Source organism: Clupea harengus, chromosome 1 (genome assembly GCF_900700415.2).
Source record: "Clupea harengus chromosome 1, Ch_v2.0.2, whole genome shotgun sequence".
Taxonomy (NCBI): domain Eukaryota; kingdom Metazoa; phylum Chordata; class Actinopteri; order Clupeiformes; family Clupeidae; genus Clupea; species Clupea harengus.
In genome coordinates, this window is record NC_045152.1 from 29,868,204 (window position 1) to 29,884,660 (window position 16,457).

Consider the following 16,457-nt stretch of genomic DNA (forward strand, 5'->3'; position numbering starts at 1 on the left):
ATAAATTTGATAGCAACCATTCAACGGCTTCTTTGGAGTTAATTCAGACATGTGCCAAGTAGTAGATATTTTATTAACGGATTATCACTCCATTCACACTGACTACACCCATACATATTTTTTCCCTGGCCAGACGATAAAGTACTCTTGATAAGGAGTTTATTTATGTAGGCGTGCCAATTTTAGTGGGTGGACAACCATTAGGTCCACTCTCGTCTCAACATTTCTTCACATGTTTTCTTACACCGTGCTTCTTGGTTGCTTTATACAAGATTGACCTATACCAAACACATTGACAAGAGACACAACATCTGCTTTTAACTGATTTTTATTGATTTATCTTGGGAGAACATTCTCCTATAGCGTTGCGCTATGATGTAATTCTAAGTTTCTCTCAAGAGGCTTGGTGTAGATCTAGTGGTACTGTCTGCCGAGAGCGGAAACAACAACAGACAGGAACTTCTGCCAGGCCTCTTGGGCATCGGGGGTGAAGACAGAGGGACCGAACTTCATGGCCACACACACGGTGATGCATTCAGCCAGGGCCTGTGAAAACAAACAAAATAAACAATTGACGATTCAACGAAGTAAAGTTACATGTCACCGTTACCAAAATAAGTCGTTTTGACGAATTCTTCATGTAGACTTACCCTGAAGTTATCGGGATCCACGTGCAGTTTCTCGGAGTGCATCACACTCAGTGCACTGTAGGTGTTCTTGATGTCATCCAGGTTCTTCACGGCTCTGTCCAGCCCACCCATCACGGTCTTCCCGTGCTGGGCCACCTTGGCGTTACCGATGATGGCGGCGGAATTTGACAGGTTACCAAAGGTACTGAAATGTCTCTGAGTCCAAGGGGACACGATCAGGAGCCTGAGTGAAGAGAAAAAAGCACATGCGTTGAGAATATTATATCATTTTAACGAAAAACAAATACAAATTATGCAGGGACGAGAAGAGAATAAATAATCTACCTGGCCAGGGCTTGGGGTCCGATCTCATCGACGTTGATCTTTCCCCACAGGCCCTGAATGGCACTGCGCTCAGCATCTGTCCAGTCAACCATAATGACGTCTTTGGGTTTCTTAAGGTTCGTGCGTAAAGCTGTTCAATAGGAATACTGTCAGAATCAGAATGCGGGGTCTGAATTTATTGACCATCACTGACCACGCCCCTATAAGAGAACAATAATTTGATTGGGTTTCCGTTGCATCTAAAAACGTCATAGGTTAAAGGATTCTATAGAGTATTGGCTTAAGACCAATGACTTAAGATATCAAGATAAATGACTACAGTCTTGGCAAAGTTTCAACCATGAATTTGCGTTTCTTCCAAGTCATAACATCACATATACACTGACAAAGAAAACATATACAATCAATATATTACAGCATACCTTACAAATCTGAAATGAAGATGATGAGGTCTTTTTGTGTTTTTTTTGTGACTGATAATAGAGGATGCATTCATTTTTTTTAAAGTTAATAAAACATAATTTCTTGCACAAACGATATAACATATATTGTAAACTGAATTAAATTATAATTGAACACGGCCAGAACTATTATTTTGAGCCATAAACAAGGGATAAACTGAGAATGGGTGATCTCTAAAGATTCATTTATTTATTTATTCATTCATTTATTCTAGAACGTATCAGCAAGTCAGATATACTTGAGAGGTACACATTTCTTTATCGTGAGGTAAGCAGAAATTTGGTAGAGTCCCAAATATTTTCGGAAAAGGGTGTGGAGTGTGCCCTGTCAGAGGAGTGGTCTGGATTTGATTATCGGGTGTGCCCTCTTCTACATTAGTATAAATACGGATACATTTCCCCTGTCGTGTAGCATCTTTTTTCCGACAGTCATTCTAAACCTCTCGGAAAGATCAACAAAGCGTAAACATGAGTCTCTCAGGAAAGGACAAGGCCGTGGTCAAGGCCATTTGGGCAAAAATCTCCAGCAAGTCTGAGGAAATCGGAACCGAAGCCCTCGGCAGGTAAGTCGGAACATTTAGGTTTAAGATGTAGCCTTTCCATTGAATATTAAAGAAATGTACTGGAAACAAATTAAATATGTATCATTATGATATCATAATGTTAACATGTTTGTGACAAGTGCACAAATGACACATACAAGTATGGTCATTATTTCTGCTGATGTAAATGGAAAATCATACTACATTAAATGACGTTTGAGGTGTGACTATAGCCTAATATTTTTCCTTCTTTTTCTATACAGAATGCTGGTTGTCTACCCTCAGACTAAGACCTACTTCTCCCACTGGGCTGATGTGAGCCCTGGCTCTGCCCCAGTTAGGAAGCATGGAAAGACCATCATGGGAGCTGTCGGTGAGGCTGTCGGCATGATGGATGATCTTGTCGGAGGTCTCGGTTCTCTCAGCGAACTGCATGCTTTCAAGCTTAGGGTCGATCCTGCTAACTTCAAGGTATGCAACAGTTATACAGTATTTAGAGCAGTGCCTATTCACTTCCTAACGTCCATCCACTTAACCTTTGTCATTGTCTGGTTTTGCAGATCTTCGCTCACTGCGTCATCGTTACCATTGGCATGCTGTTCCCAGCAGACTTCACCCCTGATGTTCAGGTGTCTGTGGAAAAGTTCTTCCAGAACCTGGTTCTGGCTCTGTCTGAGAAGTACCGTTAAATTGCGGTGGTGTACGCCGAGATACTTTCTCTAAGCATACAAGACAAAATTAAATAAATACTAAATCAAAAAAAGGATTACAATGTCGTCATTCATTTGTCATCAAGTTAACGTGAAATCATAGGCTAGCAGCTGAAAAATCCACCAACAGGCTATTTGAAAAGTGGAAAAGCTGAGTGACATGACTGGACGAAAATAAATTAATCTCACATTTCTCGCTTCTGAATGAACCAAGGGAAATAAAATTGGTCTGGGTCAAAGAGTTAAACATGTCTGAGTTCTTAATGGTCGATAATGAATAACATATTTTCTCATGTGCTCCGTTTGGGATGCACGGAAATGACGAAAATTTCAGTCTGAAGACTGTGACGATGTCCACATATTCAAAAATAGTGATAAGCATATTTCCCAAGTTTGTGAACTTAACAGAAGACACTATAGGTTCTGCGAAATGTAATTAGCTGCTAAATAAAAGCAGGGGGTTATCTGCAGTCACAGTCTCACATTGTACCAACAATTTTCAGGTTTCATTTTTGTGTAATGTTTCAACCACATCTTAAATGAATTGATAATGGCGCATGAAAAAAACCCGGAAGATTGTGTTTCGCGACGGGTCATCAGCACACTAGCCTAAAAGAAAATATCAGCTCCACCCTATTCCAGCAGTGAAAACATTTTCTAACCACCACCAAGTTTTTCTCACGATCTAAAAATCCATATCCTCATCTCCAGTGTAAATGTATGCACAAACTGTTTCCCATCCATCCAAAACCTGTTTAGTTTCTTACTAGCCTATACTGGCTACACATGAGTTCTTTTTCCAGATCTAGTCAACTAGATATATATTTCAAAGCACCCGTATGTAATCAATTTACTGTACTAAATGATAAATTGACCATGATATGTCATCAGAGATTAAGGACACTAATAATAATAATACATACATACAACAGAAACACTGCACACGTTTACATTAGCTTATCTTACTAATATAGTAGCCGCTTGCCATTGTCAAAATGTAATGTTGAGCTCATCTTGCGCTCGTTCGTGTATAGGTTCAGTGTCCTCAACCCCGAGGCTAAGGAGGGGGGAGACAACGTTTAGCAATATCTGGAATGCAGCATCGAGTTTAAACACTCGGTTTCGGGATGCATATTGCTCCCTTAAGCGGGTACACTATTTTCCAGTCACCTTGTAAATGTTGACCCCCTTCAAATGTCATTAAGTCTCACGATTAATTTGCATATGTGCATAGACTTTGAAACACAAATATTTTGAACCAACAGCTTTTTATCTTTAATGTTTAGCCATTCGTCCAACTTCACATTGAAATCAATTACTACTTGAAATTGTTAATGCAACAAGGGATGGGCAGCATGTTTTTAAAAGTTCAATTCAATTCAATTTTATTTATAAGACGCTTTACAGATCCCAGAGCCTGGACCCCCTTAGTGCAAGCACAATGGCAACAGGGGCAAGGAAAACTCCCTGCTAGTCAGGAAGGAACCTTAAGCAACCACGGCTCATAAGGGGGGGACCCATCTGCTTGAGGTCGGCCGGGTGGAGATAGGGAGGGGGGATGGGGGGAGGGAAACAACAAGTGTTGTTCACAGCATGCATTTGGTAGTTGTACATAATACCGACATCAGGTGGTATATAAATGATACATACAAAAACAGCTTAGTGCGTATACACTGTGCTCATCGGGTTACTGTTACAGGGGTAAGGAGAGTAGGAACAGAAAAACATGTCGGTGGTGGCCATAATATATATTGCATATAAATGCTAGCATAGGGTATGGGGTAGAGTAAAGTGTATGGCAGTACGGTGGCGATGGGTGCAGTGGGACGAGAGCATTCATATATTTATTTATATTTTTACATATATGGTCATGATTCTACGAGGCATCGTAATGTCCTAAAATAAATAAAAGCACTACACGAACACTGCAAATGTAAGTGAATAAATAAATAAGCACTAAACTCTATCGCGTGGATATAGCCATATTGGAATAGAATGGACACATCTACATTCTGCAACAGTACCTCCACCTCTGCACTGGTGAAGCTAGGTCTGCGTTGAATCCACCTGTGCTCGCTTACCGCTTTGACATGATTTTGATCAGTCTGGAGTTGATTTCGCGTTGCTGTGGAGTCTGTGGATTGTGCACACATCTCTTCAGTTGCATGCCCGTATAAGGAGCTGGCGGGGCGTTTCTGTATGAAAATGCAGGTGCACGAGAATGCGCGTTCAATTTAAGAATCAGTGCACAGCTACGGACACTTAAGAAAAATGTTCGAGAATGAGGCCCAATCTTTTTAAAGACTCACTCCTTCCTTACTTATAGATTATCTTCCTGCACTTGCAGTAGGCCTATTCGTAGCCTAATCTAAGGAGTACTTTGCTAAATATCGCAACCGCGCACAGACCGAGGATGACCTGAGGCTATATTTATCAAACATTTCACCAAGAATTGAGGACCTTTGCAAGACAAAGCAGGTTCATGTCTCACATTGACAGACCTGCAACATTTTTGTAAAAAATCACAAGAGGCCCATAATAATTATTGTAGCCTAATGATAGCAATAATAACACTAATTATTATTATGATAATAAAAATAATAATAATTGGTAGATTATCATTAATTATAATAGTAATAATATAATGATGGTGATAATAATGATGTTTATAAAAATAAGAAAGCATGCAGGCTCACATACAGTGCCTTGCATAAGTATTCACCCCCTTGGATGTTTTTCCCTTTTATTGCTTTTATAAATCAATCATGGTCAATATAAGTTGGCTTTTTTGACAAAAAAAAAAAAATCACAAAAAAGCCCTCTTCAATGTCAAAGTGAAAACAGATTTCTACACAGTAATGCCAATAAAATAAAAATATGTAATGTAAAATAAGTGATTGCATAAGTATTCACCCCCTTTAAAGTGATCGACCTAATTCAACCGAGGTCCAGCCAATTGGTGCTAGAAGTCTCACAATTAGTGAAATGGGGATCAGTGTGCAGTGAATGTGTCTCAAGTGATTGTAGTATAGCGACACCTGTGTCTGGAAGGTCCATTCACTGGTCAGTATTAAGTAATCAGTATTCCTGGCTACCGTTACACCATGAAGACTAAAGAACACTCAGAGAAAAGGTTATTGAAAAGTATAAGTCAGGGGAGGATACAAAAAAAATGTCCAAGGCACTAAACATCTCCAGGAATTCTGTTAAATCCATCATCAAGAAATGGAAGGAATATGGCACATGTGTAAATCTGCCTAGAGTACCCAACTACACCTAACTAGCTTTGGGGGGGCCCAGCTTGCAAAAGTTTGAGAACCCCTGGTCTAGACTAGGAGAGAAAGAAAAGACAGAGTGAGTGGGTAGAGTTTGGCTGACCATATGCGTAGATGAGGAGTAGTGGTGGTGAGGAGCAATGTTTCCACATCCATCAGCAATTGGATCATGCTATAAGGGAGAGAGAACATTTAGGTAGGTAGGTGTATGGGAATATTATTTAGCCTTTAGTTTTGTTATGTTTAGTTATGGTTGGCTGACATGGTGCATGTGGATTTTAGTTAGGATGGCAGGATACACAACAGTGCCTAAGTGGCTGGGGACTGCCGCAACACGCACCGTATGCTGTACCCGGGATCCGTAAAGGCCCTCCTTCACGCGATACAACATACGCTGGCTGTAGCCCAGTTTTATTGATTTGGGGGATTTTGTATGTGTTTAGTTGTTATGAGTTATGTTTAGTTATGTTGGTTGGCTTGGTGCATGGGGAGTTTTCAGTCATAAGCATAATAAGGGTGGTGGGGTACACAACAGTGCCCAATTGGCTGATGACAGCCGCAATACTGGACCCTCCTTCACGACATACAACATACGCTGTCTGTAGCCCAGTTTTATAGATTTATTTTATTTTTTGTATGTGTTTAGTTATGCTGGCTGGCCCAACAGTTTGGTTTGTTGACAGTATTTTTGCATTTTAAAAATACAGAAAATACTTTCCCCTAAACTGTATACATGGTTACATGCTTGCATCATGCGAGATAGAACGTGTGCTGAGCGCTTTGCCCATGCTTGTCTAAGACACATGGCAAGTGAAAGATTGATGTCTCATTTGTCTTCTCTGATTCAGTGGAAAGGACAACAAAAACTCACATAAGCGTGACAATTTGTGTCTGCAGACCATGTCACCTGCATGTAAGATTAAGAGGGTGCAGGTGTGGCATGACAATGTGTTAAAGAAAGTATTAGTATATTTTATCATGAATGTTTTAACTAAAAAGGCTTGTTCAAAATGTTGTGTGTAAAATGTGTGTAGGTTGGATTTCGGAAGATACTTAGTGAGCCAAGAATGAGAAACCAGATGCCTCACGTGATGTTTTTTTGACATAAGGAGAAAGCGGGTTGTAAATTGTCTTGTTGCTAGGCAGAAGTCAAATTCAGCTAAACTGTACTTATCCTAAGTGTATCCCAGAATCCTGACTGTCATACTGTGTAAACATTGTGTTCAATAAAAGGCTGGTGTGTCGGCAAAGACGATAGGGAGAGCTTGGTTAAGCTGCTGCCCTCCGCCGGACGCGGCGTAACAAGTCCAGTTCACTTCTATGCTTGTGGTGTCTTTAATCTACTAACAGTTTAGGGTCTTTTCCCTGACACAATGTGAAAGTAGAGAGCTGGGACTAGGAAGGGCACACGACTACGCCACCCTGGGAGTTTCATCCAGGGAAATAGTTAGAATAAAAATAAAACTAGCCCAATAAGGGCACACAGGTTTGTTTACTGAGAAGGCAGATACGTGGTTTCCGTAAATAATCTAGGTTTTATTAAATAAACAAAGACAAGAATTTGTAGCTGCAGGAAAGAGCAGACAAGGGGGCAACACAGACAATAGTACCGACACAGACATAAAGAACACCAAATATAACCCGGACTGAGGCTAACCAGTAGGGGCAGATAATCAGGTAGCGAGGGCAGTACCTCCGGAGGTCACACCAAACCTGCTCCTCACACACACCTAGTAACTAACAGGTAATTTGGTACAGCACACAAGGGAGATACTACCACCACTAGGGGGAGGATTGACCACATGACCTTGGGCACCCAACATGAGCAGAAGGATATTGAAAGCAAATTTAGGCCCATTTGCCAAAGCAAGTTACATGCAGCAGCAAATTAAGATAGATTATACAGAAAAAAAAAACACAGAGCAACTAACAAAATAGCAAACTAAAAAGCAAAGAGATAAAACTAAATATGGTACATGAAATCCACTAACCAAGTAAGTTGTCAGTGACAGACAAAACAAGACACACACATGCAGACAATCACAAACACATTAGCAGCAGCCCTTGTAGGCAGAATGGGGTATGGTCATTGTACACTGCTTGCAGTTATGTTCGTGTCCTCGCTCTCTGCATATGGACGTCTGTTTGCCCTAGTTACTCACTTCCTATACACTGCTTGAAGCAAGTAGACGTGTATTTCCTGTAGGAATTGGCCTGGGCTGTTTGTAGTGGCTGACAACGCTGCTGTTTTGCTTCTCATCTCTTCCTCCTTCCTATTAGCGCCTACTTCAATTTCCCCTTCGCTGTATGGTGGCTGGCTTCGTGGTGGGGTCGCCATAACGTCTCTCCATCAATCCAGTTTTGGCCTACTATTGCCGCTGCTATTTGTGTGTGTGATTGTAGGCATGTGCGTGCCGTTTTCTCACTTGGTTAGTGGATTTCATGCACCATATTTAGTTTCCTCTTTTTGGTTGCTTTTCTGTTGGCTGTTTATTGTTGCTGTTTTGTTAGTGCTAATATCCTTCTTAATTTGCTGCTGCATGTAACTTGCGTTGGCAACTGGGCCTAAAGTTGTTTGATTTTGTTTGTTTTTGCTTTCAATATCAATCTGCTTGTGCTGGGTACCCTAGGTCAGGTTATATTTTGTTTCTTGGTCTGTGTTGGTACTATTATCTGCTTTGCCCCTTGTCTACTCTTCTGCAGCTACAAATTCTTGTTTTGTATTTTATCTAGTGATTTATTTAATAATACATGTACTGTATATCGTTTATGGAAACCACGTCTGCTTCCTCAGTAAACCAACCTATAGTGCAATATTTAAAAGGCCAATTTTTTGTTTTCACTCATGTGTTCCAATTGCATTAAGTTAGCTAATACCAAACAAACACGTTGAAGGTTTGTACATAATTGGAAAACCCCTTTGCAGCTGAAATTGTGCCACTTGTTACGATACAAGTAAACTGGTCCTCTTTGGATTGCTTAAAAATCAGCATGCGTGGATTCAATTATCATCTAAAAAAGGACACCAGAAATCAAGTGGTCCAGAAGTGATCAAAGTGTCTGGCCATGTTGGTCTGGAAACAGTTGGACCAAGGGTTTAGCTGATGAATAGCCTATAGTTTCAAAAATAGTGCCTAAGTAATCAGAATTTCTCATGGTCAAAGGCAGGAATCTGCCATGAAAAGTTTGGAAACTACCGATTTAAGCAACTTTTTATTTTGAATGCAGAAATGAGAGAAATTGCATTCTTACAAGCACATGCCATGTGTCTATTGCAGCTCGTTACGACCTGTGTGTGTGTGTGTGTGTGTGTGTGTGTGTGTTCATGCTGGCTTGTGAGCCGCAATATAACTTGAAGACAGACCACAGAGAATACAAAAATAGGGTTTATTTCCAATAATACAAAAATAGGGGATAAAAATAGTGAATGCCAAGCACCAAAAACCCATACTGTTTGTCAGGGGGGGACAATCGAGCTAATTATGCCCATTCACCACCCAAAGGCGATTGCACTGCCACTGCAAAGCCAGTGGGGGTGTAGAGGGGCAAAACACCTCCCCCATTAAAATGGTTCCTCTAGGAGCCCTAAAACTGAAGGTAAAGCCCCTCTACTGAATCATCTAGTCTTCAGCCCTCTACACCTAGGACAAAAGAGAAAAAGGGAGAGAACGACAGAAACAGAGCACATGCCACGGATGCCATTGATTGCATCTCCAAACTGCCAAATCACCTCCTGAAACAGGCAACCCTGAGGCACTACGGTCACATACTCTCTTAAAAATTCACATCTTGCTTGTGCACTCACAGGCCAAAACACTCTCTAACCAGGCACACAACAACACCCATAGAACTAAATGCTCTCACCAAGTAGTTCTAAGTAGACTTGCCTAGCAAACATACATGAATGCCATTACCATGAACGTGCACGAGAGGTTCAAACACAAGCTGCTACACTTGAACACAAAACCAGTAACAAGTGACCCACACAAAGTGGAGCACAACAGTCACAAACCAAAAGGATTACGCACACAGTTACTACTAATCAACCACAGTGGCAACAAATAATCCAACCAAAAGTGTACAGTTTTCACCATCACAAAAAGGTCACACACACAGTGCAGCCACAGTGGTCTCATACCACAACAAGTTACTGGAAAGTTCAATGCAGCACGAACACGAACACACACACACACACACACACACACACACACACACACACACACACAATCAAGATTGGAAAGCCACACCCACAATATAATCACAACTAGTGTGGTTCACTACCACAAAGTTATTGCCTGGCTAATAACATTCACATGAGATTCACTAATAAGGGCGTGGACATCTCCACAACACTTAATGTCACCGAACACACAAAACTCACTTCATGAACATTTCACATCTAGGCAACCATAAATGCAGATCTAGATACACGTAGTGGGCAAATCCCGCGCGCGCACACACACACACACACACACACACACACACACACACACACAGCTGCAACACTCAAAACATCAGAGTTGCTCACCAAAGGTATATAGCTTCAATGAACACATAAACATCAGAAGCCAATAGTTTCTTAAGAGCTCCATGCTCATACACTATAAAGGGCTTTCCACAAACTCAGTGTCACTGGTTCTAAGGTATTGAGCAACTCTCAATCTTTACCTATGAAACCACAGATATAGTCCACTGCCTAACTCCGAAGCGTACCCCCACCCATGATAACCACCCAACACAATAAACAAAAACAAAATAATAAGCAAGCGCTTTGCTGAAAGGGCAGCAGAGCCACCCAGCTGAAGCACTTGCTGAACAGTACCTCTTCACTCACCCTTCACCTCCCCAGGTGTGGACAATCAAGCTTATGCCCCTTCACCAATTAAGTGGAAAACACGGCCGAACGGAATAACCAGTATGCGCCTGGCGGTTTTGCAATGCAAAGACAGTGACGAAAACTTACCAAACCCGAGAGGGAAACAAGCTGCAATATTCCTTCCCTCAATGAAGGTAGATGGAACATTCCTCTCAGTTTTCCTCGACCTCGACCAGCCTATATCACTTCTCATGTAAGGCATCCAGCTCAGCATCTCTTCAAACAGCATATCAGCGGGATACAGGTTCAGGATTTGGCTAGGCGGTGCACGCGCAGCTTGTGTTTTCTCTTTTGACTCCAAGTCAAAAGAGAGATCAACTAAAGCCCGAATATTATGGGCTTCATTGCCCGCGGCGATACAGGTTGAAGTCTGGCCTGATGTCATTTCCCAATCCTCTCCCTGTTCCTGTCATAACTCCACTGCCCTCTCCAAATAAAGGCATAAAAAGCCCAAAAATAAATCTTAAAAAAATTATTATAAATCAGACGGGATAACCCTCACAGGAATTTTGCCTCACATCTCTTGGAGTTCCAACGACTCATTTGGAAATATTTCAGTAAAGGTGCCTTGAGGCAGGGGATATTTTATTGCCCCTTTCTCGCTGCATTCGGACTTGAGAACAACACCCTATACGACATTAAAAACACGACACCAAATCTGCTTTTTAAATTAATTTCAATATTTTTATTGACTTCACTTGACAGAACATCATTTGTACACGAATAATCTGTGCTGTGAAATCCTGTTCATGTTGAATTGCTCTTCGGCTCGTTGGGAGTTGATCTAGTGGTACTGTCTGCCGAGAGCAGAGACAACAACAGACAGGAACTTCTGCCAGGCCTCTTGGGCATCGGGGGTGAAGACAGAGGGGCCGAACTTCATGGCCACACACACGGTGATGCAGTCAGCCAGGTTCTGTGAAAACCAACAAATAAAGAACAATTTAAGTTTCAATGAAGTATGTCATCGCTACCAACATAAGTCGTTTTGAAGAATTCTTCATGTAAACTTACCTTGAAGTTATCGGGATCCACGTGCAGTTTCTCGGAGTGCATCACACTCAGTGCACTGTAGGTGTTCTTGATGTCATCCAGGTTCTTCACGGCTCTGTCCAGCCCACCCATCACGGTCTTCCCGTGCTGGGCCACCTTGGCGTTACCCATGATGGCGGCGGCATTTGACAGGTTACCAAAGGTACTGAAATGTCTCTGAGTCCAAGGGGACACGATCAGGAGCCTGAGTGAAGAGAAAAAGGACACGCGTTATATCATTTTAACGAAAAACAAATACAAATTATGCAGGGACGAGAAGAGAATAAATAATCTACCTGGCCAGGGCTTGGGGTCCGATCTCATCGACGTTGATCTTTCCCCACAGGCCCTGAATGGCACTGCGCTCAGCATCTGTCCAGTCAACCATAATGACGTCTTTGGGTTTCTTAAGGTTCGTGCGTAAAGCTCTTAGACGAGGAACACTTGTGAATTAGAATGTTTGAGGTGCGCATTTAATAAAGATCTCTGACTCCGCCTCAAACGCTGAAATGAATTTGATTGGTTTTCTGTTGCAAGGAAAACTGACCGACGTGACCTTACCCTAGATGGGATGTGGGCCAAATATCCTTGTCTTGGAAAGATATCAAACATGAATAAGCTTTTTTCCCCCACGAACCTTTATACATAGCAAAAACATGTTTATCCAAACGAACAAGAAATTAATGAAAGCAAGCAGCCAAAAGCAGAATCATAACAACTCTACCATAAGAACGTTATACTTGTATCACCCCTACACATATATATCGCATATGCCAGGGGCCTAACCTGAACACATTTTTCAATGCACAATGTAATTGTTACCTAAATATTCACCACCACGACCGAGAAAATGTTCATCATTGCACAGTAATTGGTCTATCAAAACATGACAATGCATTCATTTACTATACGATTTCAAATCCAACCGTTTCAAAGTAAGATGCTGATCAGCCTGAATTATATAGGGTTCAGGCCCTGGGCTCTGTAACATAATTGTATTAACCGTGACATAATTGTATTGTTTTTGCGCTATATAAATACAGAATATATAAAGCATGGTTCTACCGGATAAACATGCATCTGAAAATAAAATACAGAAAGGGTGAAAACCACATGTTGTTATACATAATCTCACTAAAACAATATCGGCTGAGTGTAAAAATAACAGTTTTATATGTTTAGTGGGTAGAATTGACTATGCTTGGCACATTGCACAGAATACCACACTCTGGAAACTTATCGAAACACCAAAACGCATAATTTTGTTATCAGACAATTAAAGCAGCAATAAATTGGCCGAATATCACAAGTGACGCAAAACAAATAGGTGTGTCCAGGCAGTCACGCACACCAGAGGAGTGGTTTGGATGTGATTCATGGGTGTGCCCGTATCTTATGCCAGTATAAATACAACCTAACGTTTTCATTTTCGTGCAAGATCTTTTTTTCCGAAGAGGCTTAACTGAAAGCTGAGAAACATTAAAAAGACGCAATCATGAGTCTCTCTGCAAAGGACAAGGCCGCCGTGAAAGCCATTTGGGGTAAGATCTCAGGAAAGGCGGATGAGATCGGAGCAGAGGCCCTTGGCAGGTAAAGAACTGGCTTAAAGCAAAAGCTGACATTTAAAAAAAAAATATGCATCTGAATGCAAACCGAGAAGCTATTCGTTCACCATAACAAATACATTAAAATGGTTGTTAATATAAGGTATGTATATTGCATCAGTGTTTAAAATACAAAATGCATTATATTGAAGCAAATTCGTAATAGCTATTTTCATTTTCTCCAGAATGCTGGTTGTCTACCCTCAGACTAAGACCTACTTCTCCCACTGGGCTGATGTGAGCCCTGGCTCTGCCCCAGTTAAGAAGCATGGAAAGACCATCATGGGAGCTGTCGGTAATGCAGTCGGCATGATGGATGATCTTATCGGAGGTCTCGGTCCTCTCAGCGAGCTGCATGCTTTCAAGCTCCGGGTGGATCCCTCTAACTTCAAGGTAAGCAACATAAGTAAAACCACCACAGCTATCAATAGCGATTACTGTGTCTGAATATATTGTTCCATCCATCTGCATTAAAATGCTGTCATTATCTTTTGCAGATCTTCGCTCACTGCCTCATCGTTACCATTGGCATGCTGTTCCCAGCAGACTTCACCCCTGATGTTCAGGTGTCTGTGGACAAGTTCCTCCAGAATCTGATCCTGGCTCTGGCTGAGAAGTACCGCTAAATTGCAATGAGTTGCGCACCAATTAGTGCCCCGAGATACTCTCTCTAAGCACAGAGTGTAATAAATATTAAATAAACAAAAACAGAATCATTGTGTCACTTTTCGTTTATCCTTGATGAATGTAGGCTATCAGAACACTTTTCAATCAGTTATCCAAATTACGTCTCAAAAGGAGATTCCATTTTAATGCAATGCTGCACCACTGTGAATGCAAACAAAAGTGATCAGATAAGTCTGTGTTTGATCCACTCCGAGTAGTCAAACTGGCATGTAAATGTCTTGTTTGGAGTCTTGTTCTTTTCTACGTTTTTAAATAAATAACACATAGCCTACATGCTTTCCAGACTCAGCTAATTGTGTATTTAAATGAACATCTAATGGACGTTTTTATTTGAGTCCACCCAACTTTTTCAAAAGGGAAATGGAATATTTTGAGATCCTCATAGTTGGGATCAAAATGGCCACGTAATAAATGTTATTTAAAAAATAATATGACGTATCATATTCCAGCGACTATCCCTGTCCACCACTGGGGTACATGGTAGTGGAACCAGAGGAGGACTGTAACTGGAAAATCGCCCCGGACTTTTTGTCCCAAATAGGCCAACAACAACCAAATTGCAGAAACACAACTTGTTGCAGGATGGTATCAACTTTAAATACAATGCCACATATCCAGTGCTTTACTCATCTTTCACAATAATAGGCAGTTTGAATTTAAATTCTAAAATGTACATTTGTATTGTCAGTAGCCCTATCCTACACTAGACCTCATTACACTTGAGGTTCAGGAATTCATATGAAAACGTAGAAAACAATTAAGCCCGTGAACACATCGCAAAGACTACAACAAAGGCCAATCAGCACGTATACGTTTTGCACCTGCGTGAGAGGAAACAGCTCCATACCAGACCACGGGTTTTAGGCTGCTGCACGCACCTATCAAGAAAAGTCACACTGAGGCAACATTAAGTAACTATAATATGAAAGAGGCTCATGAAAGCGGAATCTACAGTCTATGGACAGAATGGAGTCTAGGCTAGTCTGAGAGCTGTCTTGAACTAACGACTATAGTGGACTTTGGCCATTCTGGAATTTTCCAGAACGGACAGTTGGCCAGTCCACATCTGGGTGTAGCAGAGTTGGATGCTGTGTTAAAATGCCCAATTCAGTTTAATTTGCCTATATAGCCTGTTTTATTTGTCTACTATTGTTTTCTAAAAGTGCTTGCTGTGGACATATTGGTCATATTGTTATAGGACGTGCTTTGATTCATTTGCAAGAATACATTGGGATCCCGAGTAGAAGACCTGGGCAATCTGTCATGGTGTATGTTGTCTTGCTAAAAAGCATAGGCAGAAATGTCAGCAAGACAGGAAATGACAATATGATTTATTTGATTATTTTATATTATTTATGTTTATGACACCCGTTCATCTCGGGAGGTGATGGTGTACCACGCTCTATCAGGCCGTGCTGCTCTAACCTTGGTCGTGTTCAACTGTGTGTGTGTGTGTGTGTGTGTGTGAGCAATGTCTTATGTGTGTGACTAAAGTATGCATTTCAGGTTTATATTCAAAATCATCGGACTGTTTTTCTATTACTAAACTGTGATTAATGAAGATAAAGTAAAATATCATATTACATGTAATACAATTGTGTACTGAGTAAAAGCTATGAATTAAAACAATTTTCACTTAAGATAACAGCTTCAAAACAATTTTGGTGGTACACTGACTGGTGCGACTGGTATTACACTATGAAACTTTGGGGTACCAAAGTTAGGAAAGTTGTTGACTAGCTAGTTTTCATCATCCCTGCCAATGTTAATCATGTAGGAATTCAATATAGGCTGTAGCCTTATTGGTGTCATGTCTGTCAAGTCATCAACCTCAGTACTGTCTCAGGCTAGCATCCAAATAAATTCATCTCACATCAAAAAGTTTGATCAGTCTGAGTCCATCATCAGAAACCTCGGGGTCATTATTGAGGACCAACTGACTTTCACGGACCACATTGCCTCTGTCTCTAGGTCCTGCCGCTTTGCGCTATTCAAGATCCGCAAAATCAGGCCGTACCTAACCCAGTATGCCACCCAGGTGCTGGTGCAAACCTTGGTGAGTTCCCGTCTTGATTACTGCAACGCCCTCCTAACGGGCCTGCCGGCTTGCGTGGTGAAACCACTACAAATGATCCAGAACGCGGCGGCGCGTCTGGTGTTCAACCCAGAGACATATATACATGTCTATGGTTCAACCAACCGAAAAGGGCACACGTCACCCCGCTACTCATTGACCTCCACTGGCTGCCTGTAGCTGCTCGCATTAAGTTCAAGTCACTTATGCTTGCCTACAGAG

At 41.3% G+C, this 16,457-nt stretch overlaps 4 protein-coding genes across 4 annotated transcripts; 2 read left to right on the top strand and 2 right to left on the bottom strand.

The window, feature by feature from the left end:
• Positions 1 to 312: 312 nt before the first annotated feature.
• LOC105905742 (hemoglobin subunit beta) lies at positions 313 to 1,135 on the bottom strand. The gene is made up of 3 exons (XM_012833783.3): positions 975 to 1,135; positions 651 to 873; positions 313 to 546 (listed from the first exon to the last, which is right to left on the bottom strand). Exons 1-3 carry the CDS (start codon positions 1,064 to 1,066, stop codon positions 415 to 417), a joined length of 447 nt encoding a protein of 148 aa, XP_012689237.1. The 5' UTR covers positions 1,067 to 1,135; the 3' UTR covers positions 313 to 414.
• A 701-nt stretch (positions 1,136 to 1,836) lies between these two features.
• LOC105905747 (hemoglobin subunit alpha-like) lies at positions 1,837 to 2,740 on the top strand. The gene is made up of 3 exons (XM_012833788.3): positions 1,837 to 1,998; positions 2,241 to 2,448; positions 2,538 to 2,740. The coding sequence occupies exons 1-3, from the start codon at positions 1,904 to 1,906 to the stop codon at positions 2,664 to 2,666; spliced, it is 432 nt and encodes a 143-aa protein (XP_012689242.1). The 5' UTR covers positions 1,837 to 1,903; the 3' UTR covers positions 2,667 to 2,740.
• An 8,757-nt stretch (positions 2,741 to 11,497) lies between these two features.
• Positions 11,498 to 12,327, bottom strand: hbba1 (hemoglobin, beta adult 1). Its single transcript, XM_012833786.3, has 3 exons — positions 12,167 to 12,327; positions 11,853 to 12,075; positions 11,498 to 11,754 (listed from the first exon to the last, which is right to left on the bottom strand). The coding sequence occupies exons 1-3, from the start codon at positions 12,256 to 12,258 to the stop codon at positions 11,623 to 11,625; spliced, it is 447 nt and encodes a 148-aa protein (XP_012689240.2). The 5' UTR covers positions 12,259 to 12,327; the 3' UTR covers positions 11,498 to 11,622.
• A 966-nt stretch (positions 12,328 to 13,293) lies between these two features.
• On the top strand, positions 13,294 to 14,432 carry LOC105905746 (hemoglobin subunit alpha-like). Its single transcript, XM_012833787.3, has 3 exons — positions 13,294 to 13,460; positions 13,660 to 13,867; positions 13,972 to 14,432. The coding sequence occupies exons 1-3, from the start codon at positions 13,366 to 13,368 to the stop codon at positions 14,098 to 14,100; spliced, it is 432 nt and encodes a 143-aa protein (XP_012689241.2). The 5' UTR covers positions 13,294 to 13,365; the 3' UTR covers positions 14,101 to 14,432.
• Positions 14,433 to 16,457: the final 2,025 nt, after the last annotated feature.

Excerpts from the sequence above, each read along its gene's own strand:
- LOC105905742 (XM_012833783.3), bottom strand. The coding sequence starts at position 1,066 with ATGGTTGACTGGACAGATGCTGAGCGCAGTGCCATTCAGGGCCTGTGG. Across the intron at positions 874-974 it reads GGACCCCAAGCCCTGGCCAG|GCTCCTGATCGTGTCCCCTT; the intron begins GTAGATTATTTA and ends CTCTTCACTCAG. Across the intron at positions 547-650 it reads TGGATCCCGATAACTTCAGG|GCCCTGGCTGAATGCATCAC; the intron begins GTAAGTCTACAT and ends TTGTTTTCACAG.
- LOC105905747 (XM_012833788.3), top strand. The coding sequence starts at position 1,904 with ATGAGTCTCTCAGGAAAGGACAAGGCCGTGGTCAAGGCCATTTGGGCA. Across the intron at positions 1,999-2,240 it reads GGAACCGAAGCCCTCGGCAG|AATGCTGGTTGTCTACCCTC; the intron begins GTAAGTCGGAAC and ends TTTTCTATACAG. Across the intron at positions 2,449-2,537 it reads TCGATCCTGCTAACTTCAAG|ATCTTCGCTCACTGCGTCAT; the intron begins GTATGCAACAGT and ends CTGGTTTTGCAG.
- hbba1 (XM_012833786.3), bottom strand. The coding sequence starts at position 12,258 with ATGGTTGACTGGACAGATGCTGAGCGCAGTGCCATTCAGGGCCTGTGG. Across the intron at positions 12,076-12,166 it reads GGACCCCAAGCCCTGGCCAG|GCTCCTGATCGTGTCCCCTT; the intron begins GTAGATTATTTA and ends CTCTTCACTCAG. Across the intron at positions 11,755-11,852 it reads TGGATCCCGATAACTTCAAG|AACCTGGCTGACTGCATCAC; the intron begins GTAAGTTTACAT and ends TGGTTTTCACAG.
- LOC105905746 (XM_012833787.3), top strand. The coding sequence starts at position 13,366 with ATGAGTCTCTCTGCAAAGGACAAGGCCGCCGTGAAAGCCATTTGGGGT. Across the intron at positions 13,461-13,659 it reads GGAGCAGAGGCCCTTGGCAG|AATGCTGGTTGTCTACCCTC; the intron begins GTAAAGAACTGG and ends CATTTTCTCCAG. Across the intron at positions 13,868-13,971 it reads TGGATCCCTCTAACTTCAAG|ATCTTCGCTCACTGCCTCAT; the intron begins GTAAGCAACATA and ends TATCTTTTGCAG.